Source organism: Pelophylax lessonae, assembly GCF_965119305.1.
Source record: "Pelophylax lessonae genome assembly, chromosome: 8".
Lineage (NCBI taxonomy): Eukaryota > Metazoa > Chordata > Amphibia > Anura > Ranidae > Pelophylax > Pelophylax lessonae.
Window position 1 is genome coordinate 231767597 of NC_138775.1, and position 14047 is coordinate 231781643.

The 14047-nt window shown below is 42.8% G+C and overlaps 1 protein-coding gene across 2 annotated transcripts in view; it reads left to right on the forward strand.

Moving 5' to 3' along the window:
* Positions 1 to 14047, forward strand: part of ASTN1 (astrotactin 1) — an 808141-nt gene that overhangs the window by 691940 nt on the left and 102154 nt on the right. For both annotated transcript variants that reach the window (XM_082264783.1, XM_082264784.1), the window contains exon 14: positions 9857 to 9984. In XM_082264783.1, coding sequence (XP_082120909.1) covers positions 9857 to 9984 — 128 coding nt within the window. The remainder of the gene's footprint in view (positions 1 to 9856; positions 9985 to 14047) is intronic.

The following is a 14047-nucleotide window of genomic DNA, read 5'->3' on the forward strand; positions in this document are numbered from 1 at the left end:
CGACCGCAATTTTTTTATTTTTCCCCCCAATTTACACATCACATTTACCTCTCAAAATACCTGCTGTGATTGTCCAGTCCATCTATTTGTCTCCATCAAAAAGATCTCATCTCTGTCACAGCGAACATGTTGAAAATGTTTTGTAATAAAATGCACTGCAGCCTTGACAATTACTCCTACAATTCAGCATTGTCAGAAGGTACTTTGCCTGACCCCAGCTTGGACAGGGTTAAAATATGGATCCTCAAGCCTATTGTTAAATGCATCATCTGTATTCAATGTGTTTGCATCAAAAGGATAATGGACCAAAAAAAAGAAAAAAAAGATAACAAGCAGCTTTCAAGGTCTATTATCCCTTTCATATCAATACAGTAAATATTACTGTGACATAGTGTTCCTAGTTGAACAAAAGATACCCAAATGATATTTGAACAGCTAATAATAAGTTGGCCCCAGATATTATCCTCCATTGCACCCTACATTAATAAGTAGGAGGTACATATAATTGCCATATAATTGAAATTACGTTATCCTCTATCCCTGCTCTTTTGTTTACATTGCCAGGCATTCTTTGCCAGGAAATTAATTGGGATGGGTGATGTCACTATTTGTTAAGTATGTGGCATGTGTGTTACATACCTGGTTGAGGCCGAGCTGACGGGAGGGCTTTCCCTTACACCTTCTGTCCTGTTTCTCTTGAAGGTGGTGACAGGATATAACAGGGCACAGAGTGGCATGGGTGCCTGGTTGGAGATTCTGGACAGAAGGTACTTTCAGCATGTGCCAAGAAACGGGCAGGTTTGAGTCGGTAATGGCCAAGTAGCAAAGGTACAGAATCAGATTGAGAAGGGTCAGGGCTAAGCCAGGGTCAGTATCAGATGAGCAGGCTTTCCCTTACACCTTCTGTACTGTTTCTCTTGAAGGTGGTGACAGGATATAACAGGGCACAGAGTGGCATGGGTGCCTGGTTGGAGATTCTGGACAGAAGGTACTTTCAGCACGTGCCAAGCAATGGGCAGGTTTGAGTCGGTAATGGCCAAGTAGCAAAGGTACAGAATCAGATTGAGAAGGGTCAGGGCTAAGCCAGGGTCGGTATTAGGGATGATCGAACGGTTCGGGTCGACTATCGGTTCGACCCGAACATTGGGTGTTCGAAATTCGGCCGAATTTCGAACTTTTTGCTGAAAAAGTTCGGAATTCGGCAACCAGAACCGACCAAAATGCAATGGGACAGGAAATGGGCTTTAAAAGCCCGTGATTGGACCAGAACCATTAGTAAAAGCCAATTGAGGGGGCAGGAGAATGCTAGGAATGTGATTGGAGTGACTAGGGGGTCCAGAGGCCAATCATTAGTGAATACGCCCCCCAGTATATAAGATAGCCCCCGCCAAATCTCTACCATTTTAATACAGGGACGTGGAAGAGAGTGGAAGCAGTTCTGTGTCATTTAGCAATTATTAGTGTGAGGAAAGGGATATCTAGTGTAGTTAGGGTGCTATTTTCCACTTTAGGTAGCTTCAAAAATCTAGTTTCTGTAGGCAAAGTGTTAGGTGCCAGGGTGACCGTAGTGTAGTGTAGGGTGAACTGACACTGACTGCTATGGCAGGGTGACCAAACCCTTCCATTTCAGGGTGACTGCTATAGAGAAAAGATTGTTTCTCTTAGGTGACTTATAGAACAGGGATATGGCTTCTCGCTGGTCAGCCTGCTTTTTGCTGCAGGCGTTTACAGGGCTTTTTTGAGGACATGTTTGGAGTCAGGCATGTCTGAACTTGTGTATAGGGGTATATATATATATACACACACATGTATGTATATATACACCTACACATATATAGGTGTGAAAATAGCAGAACACTATGCTTGAGCTAATGAAATAATTAACAGGCATATGGCTCCGCTCCTATCACACCTATATGTGTGTATGTGTATAATACATATAAGTGTGTGTGTGTGTATATATACCCCTATACAGAAGTTCAGATGTTTTGCCTGCCTCCAAAGACCCCAAAAAAATGCACAAAAAAACGCCTGCGCCAAAAAAAAAAACGCCCAGGTGTGTTATTGCAGGCATTTTTTTGGGCATTTTTTTGGGGTCTTTGGAGTCAGTCATGACATCTGAACTTGTGTATAGGGGTATATATACACACACATGTATGTATATATACACCTACACATATATAGGTGTGAAAATAGCAGAACACTATGCTAGCGCTAATAAAATAATTAACAGGCAAAATGCTCAAAAAAACGCCTGCGCCAAAAAAAACGCCCAGGTGTTTTATTGCAGGCGTTTTTTTTTTTTGGGCATTTTTTGGGGTCTTTGGAGGCAGGCAAAACATCTGAACTTCTGTATAGAGGTATATATACACACACATGTATGTATATATATATACACATATATAGGTGTGATAGGAGCGGAGCCATATGCCTGTTAATTATTTCATTAACGCAAGCATAGTGTTCTGCTATTTTCACACCTATATATGTGTAGGTGTATATATACATACCTGTGTGTGTATATATACCCCTATACAGAAGTTCAGATGTTTTGCCTGCCTCCAAAGACCCCAAAAAAATGCACAAAAAAACGCCTGCAATAACACACTTGGGGCGTTTTTTTTTGGCGCAGGCGTTTTTTTGGGCATTTTTTGGGGGTCTTTGGAGGCAGGCAAAACATCTGAACTTCTGTATAGGGGTATATATACACACACATGTATGTATATATACAGATACACATATATAGGTGTGAAAGTAGCAGAACACTATGCTTGCGCTAATGAAATAATTAACAGGCATATGGCTCCCCTCCTATCACACCTATATATGTGTATGTGTATAAATACATATATACATGTGTGTGTATATATACCCTATATACAAAAAATGCCCAAAAAAACGCCTGCGCCAAAAAAAAAAAAAAAACGCCCAGGTGTGTTATTGCTGGCGTTTTTTTTGGGCATTTTTTGTGGGTCTTTGGAGGCAGGCAAAACATCTGAACTTCTGTATAGGGGTATATATACACACACACTTATATGTATATATACACATACACATAGATAGGTGTGAAAGGAGAGAAGCCATATGGGTGTTAATCATTTAATTAGCGCAAGTATAGTGTTCTGCTACTTTCACACCTATATATGTGTATGTGTATATATACATATAAGTGTGTTTGTATATATACCCCTACACAGAAGTTCTGATGTTATGCCTGCCTCCAATAACCCCCAAAAAATGCCCAAAAAAACGCTTGCTACAAAACCGGCAAGGTGTGAAAATAGTGGACCTAAGAGAAACAATCTTTTTTGTTCTGGTTCTGGACATGCTACAGAGCTGAAACTTCACAGGTACACTTTTTAGACCGCCCAGACACTAAATCCAAATTCAAAATAAAAAAATCTCATTTTTTTTTTCAATAATTTTTTCAATAATTGGCTCTCTATCAAAAATGACAATTTTTAAGAACTTTTTTTGTGTGATTAATAGTCTCTGGGGCATGACCCAGAACCCTAGGCACTTTTTAGGGGCATTTATTGGGTTTTAGGGCTTCAAAATGGGTTTTTTTGATTACCGTAGTTCGGGTCCCATTGATTTCAATGGGGTTCTGAAATCCAGGCCGAACTTTCTGGAAGTTCTGGTGTTCTGGTCGAACCGAACTTTTGAAAAGTTCCACCATCCCTAGTCGGTATCAGACGAGCAGAGAAGGCACTGGAACGGTAAGCAAAAGGCAGAGTTGTGTCGTAAGCTGGGTCAGCGATAAGGTATCAGGAACGAGCAGAGTCAAACAGGCTGGGTATACACAGGAACAAGCACAGGATCAGGTCACAGACAGTAAAAGCTGAGGACCACTCAACAATCTTCTGGTCTATGGAGTCAGTTTAAATAGGCAAGAGGGCGCCAAGTATTCACGCACGCTTACGCTAATGTGCATGCGCACGTGCGCAGATACGTTAGCAAGTCAGGAATGTCTAGTTGTTACTCAAGAATTCTAATGCTCATGTGCACGAGTCATGGAACCTTTAGTTGTCACTCAAGAATTCTTATTAGCAAGTGCACATCTTCGTGCACGTCTTTGTGCATGACTATGCATATGATTTCCCTAACAATGTGCCAGCACCTGCTGCTTCCTTAACAATGAATAATAGGGGAAGAAGTAAACTGTTATATATAGTAGCAGTAGAACAATTGCTACTTTGTGTGACATTCCGCTGAACAGATTAAAAGTTTGACCTTCAGACAAACGACTGAACAAGAACATTTAGGTATGAACCTGGATTCAGATCGAACCGACAGCTCATCTTCCATTATTCTACCTAATGTTAGGCAATACAGAATACCCCTTTTTACTATGGCACTTGTCAATTTATTTGTCTAGTTGTATCATTGAAATGCCAGCAAGTACCCACCAGGAACACGCTCATTGCTGATACTCCTTTACTGTGTACACTTTCTGGAATATAAACATGGGAAAGTGTGTGCACATAGTTCAGGTTGTTGGGAAAAAGTTTGCAGAATATTTTGAGGAACTTGCACATCTTCAGGCAAAAGTTTCAAAATCCTAATCCAACAGCTTCAGTGCCTTTAGTCTCAAAACAAAAAGTTGAGTTTTTTTTTTCTGCCTCCAAATGCCCCTCAATGTTAGCCTATGTGTCCATGCACACCAAGTGTTTACTGGAGTTTTGAGGTAGGTGGATTTAGAAGCAGAAAAAAAAACCTGTCACTTGTGCGTTCAAGAAAAGAGCCTAAATGCATCTAAACGCACCTAAGAGCTAGGCCCTTTTAACGCCTGAGTCTTTTTTCATTTCAATGTCCAGAATAAATTAATATTCAGGCCAATAAAATAAACAAATGACATTAATGCGTCCAAATGCCTGCTAGGAGAAAAGCGTTTACAAAAGCCAAATTGTGAATGAAGCCTGAAGTCACTTAGCTAAAACAAGTATGCAGATAAAGAGCTCTGAATATGCTTTATGCCAACTAATTTTAGATCACTGTTTTGGAAAGTGTGGAAACCAATGGCACAACATTAGATCATCCACAAGGAAACCTAGAAAGAAGCCTAAGGCCTGGTGGATGTCCAGGGGGGCAACAACAGCCTTCATACTCCTGTAGTGAACCCAGGGGATAGTGCAGTTGGTCATATCTGTCTACTTGTCTGATGGCCATGACCATTCAGTGCTATTTGGGCAGCTTCTCTGTGCCTACTGCAGTCTTTATGAATGTCAAAGTGATGGGGGTGGGGTGCAATGTTCTTACCTTGCCTAGGGCCACACTGCTTTACTCCGTGTTTGGTTAGCATTTTGTACTAGCCAAACAAATAATAATTTTAGAAGAAAAACAGTAAAGGCATCATCTTCCTTTAAAATATGTACCACTAGGGAAGAGTTGACGGTTTGGTCCAAATCTACGTTTGGATTAAACTTTGGCAGATGAATGCCCAAATCTTTGCCTGTTTGTTGGGAGTCAGAAATCTGATATAGATGTCGCAAGTGCTTGGATTTCTTGGGGAACTTCAAGATTTTTTTTTTTTTTTTATTTGTATAATATACCACCCCATTAACATTCATAGGAGTTGATTTACTAAAGACAAATAGACTGTGCACTTTGCAAAGTGCAGTTGCCCTCTGCAAGTGTAGAGCTTCCAGAGTTTAGTAAATGAGGTAAGGCTTCACTTTGCAAAGTGTACAGTCTTTTTACCAGGGGAGGACTGGGCCAGGGGGCAGGGGGGCAGTTGCCCCCCGGGCTGCTCTGATGCCCCGAAAAAAAGGCTGCGCCGATTCTGCCACAAACATGCCTAAAGGATTCCCGGTGAAGAGAAGTAAAAAGTCTCCAGCGCTGACCTACTGAGTGCGGGATAAAGACAAGAACAGAGCGCAGGTCTCCCCTCCCGGCATGAATGGTGTAAACTGTGTCTGAACAGAGGCCTGTTCCATGCACCACTGGAAACTCTCCTCCCCCGCCCAGCCCCGACCGAGGTGTCCTAGCTCCCCCTAACCGCCCCCTGATGGCCAGGTCAGGAACCCGGATTTGGCTGGTAAGTAGAGAGTACCTGGAATAGAGCTTCAGCCTGGAATGGGGGTCAGGAGGAGGCCGAGAAGTGGGAGAGTGGGAGTGGGACTGATTTGCTGCACCATGGGCTTCTGGTTTGTACTTGTCCCCTGGGCCAAAGGTTGCCAGTCAGCCCCAGCTTTTTACCTTTAGTAAATCAACCCCAAAGGGTCTGGAATATCTTTTTTTGGGACAGGGGGCATTAGGCAATTTTTTTTTTTCATTTTTGTTGTGGGATGTGTTACAGCAGAAGTTAAAGAGGAGTTCCAGCTGTGGAAAAAGTCACTGTGAAACCCGCTCCTGTGTTTATCTCTGTGAATGGAGAGGAAAGATGCTTTGTTTCTCCCTCTCTCTCCTTGTAGAGAGAAAAAAACAACAACTGTGTGTAAAAAAAAAAATAATAATAATAAAATAAAGAAATAATTCCTAGACCGAGGATTCATCTAGGTCAGTGCCAGGGTTTGTGTTTGGGTCAAATAAGGGTCAAAGGTCATGATTAGTATATTTTGGGCAGAATATTTTTTTTTTCTTAAAAAACATTTTTTAAATTAGTATTAGTGCCAGCCAGTGCCAGTGTGTTTTAGGTTGGATAAAATTTTTTTTAAAAAAGCCAAACGTGCACTATTGTTTCTGGGCTGTACTACTGTCACACACAACAACTAGCATACACATATGTGGTATCACTGTAATAGTCCAGAGCAGGAGAATTTATTTTGGATTGTTCTTTGATGATATGTTATTGTAGAAAGAAGAAATATACAGCTAAAATAAAAAAAATGTAAAAAATTATATATATATTATATATATATATATATATACTGAATATATATATATTCTTATATACACATATACACACACTGTATTTGCCAAATATGCTGTAGAAATCTCCCTCCACTAAATCTGGCTGCAGCCATCTTAACTGGGCAGCTGAAGCTGCTGCCTGTTCACTTCCTGGATTTACACAGAAACACACATACACACACACACACACACACATATATATATATACAGTATCTCACAAAAGTGAGTACACCCCTCACATTTTTGTAAATATTTTATTATATCTTTTCATGTGACAACATTGAAGAAATTACACTTTGCTACAATGTAAAGTAGTGATTGTACAGCTTGTATAACAGTGCCAATTTGCTGTCCCCTCAAAATAACTCAATACACAGCCATTAATGTCAAAACCGCTGCCAACAAAAGTGAGTATACCCCTAAGTCAAAATGTCTAAATTGGGCCCAATTAGCCATTTTCCCTCCCCAGTGTCCTGTGACTCATTAGTGTTACAAGGTGTGAATGGGGAGCAGGTGTGTTAAATTTGGTGTTATCGCTCTCACTCTCTCATACTGGTCACTGGAAGCTCAACATGGAACCTCATGTCAAAGAACTATTGGAGGGTCTAAAAAAAGAATTGTAGCTCTACATCAGGGGTGGGGAACCTTTTTTCTGCCAAGGGCCATTTGGATTTTTGTAACATCATTTGGGGGCCGTACAAAATAATCAACTTAAAAATTAGCCTGTTATATTTGACCACAGTGTGCCCCCTTTCAATGCAGAGTGACCACAGCGTGCCCCCTTTCAATGCAGAGAGACCACAGCGTGCCCCCTTTCAATGCAGAGAGACCACAGCGTGCCCCCTTTCAATGCAGAGGGACCACAGCGTGCCCCCTTTCAATGCAGACTGACCACTGCATGCCCCCTTACAATGCAGACTGACCAAAGCTTGCCCCCTTCACAGCAGACTGACCACAATGCAGAGTGAACAGCGTGCCCCCTTACAATGCAGAGTGAACAGCGTGCCAAGCCCCCCAGACCAGTGCACTTGACTTACTTGTTGTAGCGGCGGCTTCCTCTCTTCAGTCCCCACGTCTCTTTGAGTCCTCCCGCGTCCCGCCTCCTCCTCGGCCAATGGCATTGGCCAAGGAGGAGGAGGATCCGTGAGACAATAGAGAATTTTCATTCGCTATTGTCACACAAATGGGCGGGCTCGAGGCGCACTGCTGTGCGCCTCGGGTCCACTCTTTCATCGGCTCCTTCTGACACAGCGGCACGGGGAGGGGGGGGGGGCGGACGTAACGATCGTGCGGGCCACCCCTGCTCTACATAAAGATGGCCTAGGCTATAAGAAGATTGCCAAAACCCTGAAACTAAGCTGCAGCACGGTGGTTGAGTGCACATGCTCAGCGTCATATCCAGAGATTGCCTTTGGGAAATAGACGTGTGAGTGCTGCCAGCATTGCTGCAGAGGTTGAAAGGGCGGGGGGGGGGGGGTCAGCATCAAATTGGTCTGCATGGCTGTCTTCCCAGAAAGAAGCCTCTTTTAAAGAGCCCGCAAACAGTTTCCTGAATATAAGCAGACTAAGGACATGGATTACTGGAACCATGTCCTGTGATCTGATGAGACCAAGATAAATGTATTTGGTTCAGATGGTGTCAAGGGTGTGTGACGTCAACCAGGTGAGGAGTACCAAGACAAGTGTGTCTTGCCTACAGTCAAGAATGGTGGTGGGAGTGTCATGGTCTGGGTCTGCATGAGTGCTGCCGGCACTGGAGAGCTACAGTTCATTGAGGGAACCATGAATGCCAACATGTACTGTGACATATTGAAGCAAAGCATGATCCCCTCTCTTCGGAGACTGGGCCGCAGGGCAGTATTCCAACATGATAACGACCCCAAACACACCTCCAAGACGACTACTGCCTTGCTAAAGAAGCTGAGGGTAAAGGTGATGGACTGCCCAGGGCATGTCTTCAGACCTAAACCCGACTGAGCATCTGTGGGGCATCCTCAAACAGAAGGTGAAGGAACATAAGGTCTCTAACATCCACCAGGTCCGTGATGTCATCATGGAGGTGTGGAAAAGGAATCCAGTGGCAGCCTGTGAAGCTCTGGTGAACTCCATGCCCAAGAGGCTTAAAGCAGTGCTGGAAAATAATGGTGGCCACACAAAATATTGACACTTTGGGCCAAATTTGGACATTTGCATTTAGGGGTGTACTCACTTTTGTTGTTTGTGTGTCACATGAAAAGATATAAGAAAATATTTACAAAAATGTGAGGGGTGTACTTACTTTTGTGAGATACTATATATATATATATATATATATATATATATAGATATGTATCTCACAAAAGTAAGTACACCCCTCACATTTTTGTAAATATTTTCTTATATCTTTTCATGTGACACACAAACAACAAAAGTGAGTACACCCCTAAATGCAAATGTCCAAATTTGGCCCAAAGTGTCAATATTTTGTGTGGACATACATATACATACATACATACACACACACACACATATACAGACACACTTGTACCACTGCTTGCCTGCACATTTCTCCTCTCTGGAGGAATACACATGGATCTCTGTTATCTCCAGCCCCCTCCAGCTCTGCAGCTCTCATTGGCTTTCCTATGACTCATCCCTCCTCCCTTGCTGAAAAACTCTCACGAGATTTAGAGAGAGAGCTGTGCATGATGTCATTAGCCTAGGCTAATTACCAGACAAGAAAGAGTTAGTGGGCTGTATAAGGTATTTACTGGCAGAAAAAAAATGTTTTACTATCCAAAGTTAAAACAACAGGGGCTGAAGATTGAATTGATGGAAAGATAAAAAAAAATGTCTGAAAGCCGCTTTAACATTTGTTTTACCCTTAGGCACGAAGGGGTAATACTTGTGTACTGCACTTTGATTCATTATGATACTCATGTGAAGATTTATTGAGAACCACCTCCAAAGGCAAATTTCCCCTGCCCAATCCTTTACTAGCATTCATCTTTTTTTTCTGTTTCAGACAAAATAACTTTGCTCGTGGTTTGGAGCACCAGCTGCCAGATGGCCTTCTTGTTACTACCGTACCATCAGAAACCCAGTGTCATGAAGAGATATCTGAGCCTGTTCCTGACCCTGATTTCCTAACAGGTCAGTAAATCCATTTATTTACCCACTCACAGCTGGTTCAATACAATGCGACAGGGGAGAAGATCAAGAGATGTCTAATAGATTTGGAAATTGCATGCTTAACGGTAGTGTGAAAGTCAGGTTGTCAAAGGAAGGCATGAATGTGAATTACCTTGGTGAAATGTGCTTTTTCTACACTGTTGTGTTATTAGCTACTTTTTCCTACCATATTGGAGTATATTGTTTACTGGGTGTTTTAAACCTATATTATCACCCTTTAATGAGTTATCGCGTGTCAGTCTTGGAAGTTTTTTGTGAGTGAAAAGCCTGATAAACCATTAAAAGGTGATAATATTGAGTGATAACACATACGCTACAGATCGATGAAACCACCTCTGGGTAGTGATGTCTCAGACAGGTTTGCAAAGGAAATGTTACATTCAAGTAAGGCTTTCTGAATCCTGATACAGCCAAAGAATGGCTTTCCTCTCTTTTAGGGAATAAAGTCTTGTAATCATATTCAGTCTAAACACGAGAAAAGCTGTGATGTAAAACAAAAAGGGACCTTGATTTGGGGTCTGCCTAAACCACTTGCCAACCAGCGGCCATAGTTATACCGCGGCAGGTCGGCTCTGTTATACAAAATGAAGTACCTGTACAACATTTCGTGTAGCAGTTAGTGGGGGCTAGAGATATTGGCTAGAGGGGGAGCCAATCAGCGGATCTGGCGTACTCAATGTCTGCCGGGCACCCGCGGTCGCTCCCCGTGGAGACAGAATGTAGGTCTGCCGAAGATAACACGGTACACCGCTGCTCTGTCAGAGATGGACACGGATCCTGTGTTCCTCCTATTTAGAAACACAGATCTCTGTGTTCATCCAGTGAGTCCATGCTCCCCACAGTTAGAAAGCATCCCCTATGCACAAATGTAACCCTTTGATCGCCCCTGGTGTTAACCCCTTCCCTGCCAGTGTCATTATTACAGTAATAGTGCATATTTTATGAGTTACGAAAGGCTGTACACTTTGAGCCTATTTTCCCAGAAGAAGAGATGCTTAAGAGGGGATAGGATCGCAATACATAAACAAGTTAAGAGCCGGTTCACATTCATGCGGCTGCAGCGTTCGCATGTAATGTCGGAGCGCACTGCTCCTTCATTACATGCGATCGGCTGTGCGGTGCGAGTTTAGCCATACACTTTGTATGGCTAAATTCGCACCGCACCCGCAGCAAACACGCACAGGACCCTTTTTTGCAGCCGCATCAGGATCGGATCGCACATCGGTTCACACTTGTGTGATCCGATCCTGTGCGAACTGCAAGATCGCACTGCGATATGCGATCAAACTGGGGGTGTCGTTAAGATTACATTGACACCCCCAGCGTATCGCATATGGCAGTGTGAACTGCCGGGGGTGCGTTTGCGATGTGGGAACAGGCTGCAAATTCGCAGCCTTCCCGCATCGCATAAGTGTGAACCGGGGCTAAATGGTGATTCTTGTATAGGGAGAAAATTGTTCAGTCTCTTGTCACTCAAGAGGACACGTGGCCACTCAATGAAATTAGACAAGAAGTGGTTTAACCTTAGCCTGGGTTCACATATATGCAAATTGGATGCATTTTACACCGCATCCAATTTGCATAACATGTGAGTGTGACCTGCTTTCAATGGAACTGGTTCACTCATGTCTGGAGCGGCTGCAGTGTGAATTTGAAAGGGGACCTGTGCCTTTTTGGGCCTGGTTCGAGTGCGAATTCAGGGAAAATTTGCATATGAGTCGCACCTGAATCGGTGAAAATAAACACACAGGACACGGGACTGCAAACTGCAGCTGGACCTGTGTGAGTCCAGCCTTAAACTGCATAGAGGGTTCTTTACAGATAGAGCTGTAAGGATGTGGAACTCCCTTCCACAATTAGTGGTGTCAGTGGGAATGTTACCGATTTAAAAAAAACTCTAAGATAGGCATCTTTGCGTAACCAATATACAGGGATGTGGTAAGTGCTAGAGATGTAAATGCATAGACACACCCACACAGGTTGAACTGGATGGACTGATGTCTTTATGCAACCTTAATAACTATGTAACTATGCTCACCTCTAGGAGATTCCATAAAGCTCTTCTCTTCGGGGAAGCCTACCACCTCTGTCTGACCCCCCATACCCAGTTATTCATTTTTGTATCACTTGCCCTTTCCTTTAGATTGTGAGCTGTACGGAGCAAGACCCTCCTACCCTGTTGTCCTGTATTGTACCTTTACTGTCTCCCTTTATTTTGTAAAGCGCTGCACAAACTGTTGGCACTATATAAATCCTATATAATAATATTATTAATAAAACCAACTATTACCAACAATGCAATGCAAGTCCCCCCTCTCCCCATCCGCACAATGCTGCAACTAGAAACAAGCACACCTGCTAAAAGCAGATCATAACCTTCAGTGCAGGCATTTCAGAAGCTCAGAGTTTACTGTCCAGGGTTCTCCTTTAGATGAAGAGTCTTGGCTACTGACATTGTACCATAGTGTTGTGATGGGAAATAACTAAAAGGTTCAGACGTGAAATTCACAGTTAGACAATTCCAGCTCAAGACAATGCTAATCAGCACAGTGACATTATCGAACCATTACGTTTTTCTTAGACATCTTCTTATCCCACTCGAACATATGCTGCGTAGTCAGCTCTCCGATATTGTATGAACCCTGTCTAATTAGCAGCTTTCATAGATAAGTGGGATCTGTCATTACTCTCCGCTCACCTATCACGAGAGCTGTCCGCAATTCTCCTTTTTAGCTTACGCTGTAACCTTATACATGCACACACATTATCTTCCCTTTATGGAAATTGGTAACGTGGCTTAAACGGATGAGGTTGACCTTTTGTTAATATGATAAAAGGATTGTAAGGATGTTTTGACTCTGCCCGGTCTCCTGTCCGTATCTCACAAATACTGCAAGCCACCTCCTTGCCAAATCCTGCCCAGATTTCATTTTTTTCCTTCTTCAATGCATATTCAAGGAAAGGATGGCAGCATCCGGCACTTTGTGAGCTTAGTCTGCATCAGTCGCTGTTCTGCCAATTTAGATTTTTTTTTTGGACGTGTGTTTAACAGAAGGCACTTGCTACAGCATGTTCTGTGAATCTCTAAAGCAGCAGTTGTCAACGTATGATCTAAAGGGTGCCTCAAATGCAGCCCCTGATATCACCAAAGGGCTGCACAATATCACCAAAGGGCTGTTCAATATACTGTATCTCACAAAAGTGAGTACACCCCTCACATTTTTGAAAATATTTCATTATATCTTTTCATGTGACAACACTGAAGAAATGACACCCCGCTACAATGTAAAGTAGTGAGTTTACAGCTTACATAACAGTGTAAATTTGCTGCCCACTCAAAATAACTCAACACACATCCATTAATGTCTAAACTGCTGGCAACAAAAGTGAGTACACCCCTAAGTGAAAATGTCCAATTTGGCCCAATTAGGCATATTCCCTCCCTGGTGTCAAGTGACTCAGGTGTGAATTGGGAGCAGGTGTATTTAATTTGGTGTTATCGCTCTTACTCTCTCATACTGGTCACTGGAAGTTCAACATGGCACCTCATGGCAAAGAACTCTCTGAGGATTTAAAAAAAAAATAATTGTTGCTCTACATAAAGATGGGCTAGGCTATAAGAAGATTGCTCAGACCTTGAAACTGATCTGCAGCATGGTGGCAAGGACCATACAGCAGTTTAACAGGACAGGTCCACTCAGAACAGGCCTCTCCATGGTTGTCCGAAGAAGTTGAGTGCATGTGCTCAGCATCATATCCAGAGGTTGTCTTTGGGAAATAGAGGTATGAGTGCTGCTGACAGCATTTTACACTGCATCAAATTAGTCTGCATGGCTGTTGTCCCAGAAGGAAGCCTCTTCTAAAGATGATGCACAAGAAAGCCCGCAAACAGTTTGCTGAAGACAAGCAGACTAAGGACAGGAATTAGTTGAACCATGTCCTGTGATCTGATGAGACCAAGATAAACTCATTTGGTTCAGATGGTGTCAAGCATGTGTGGCGGCAAGGAGGTGAGGAGTAAAAA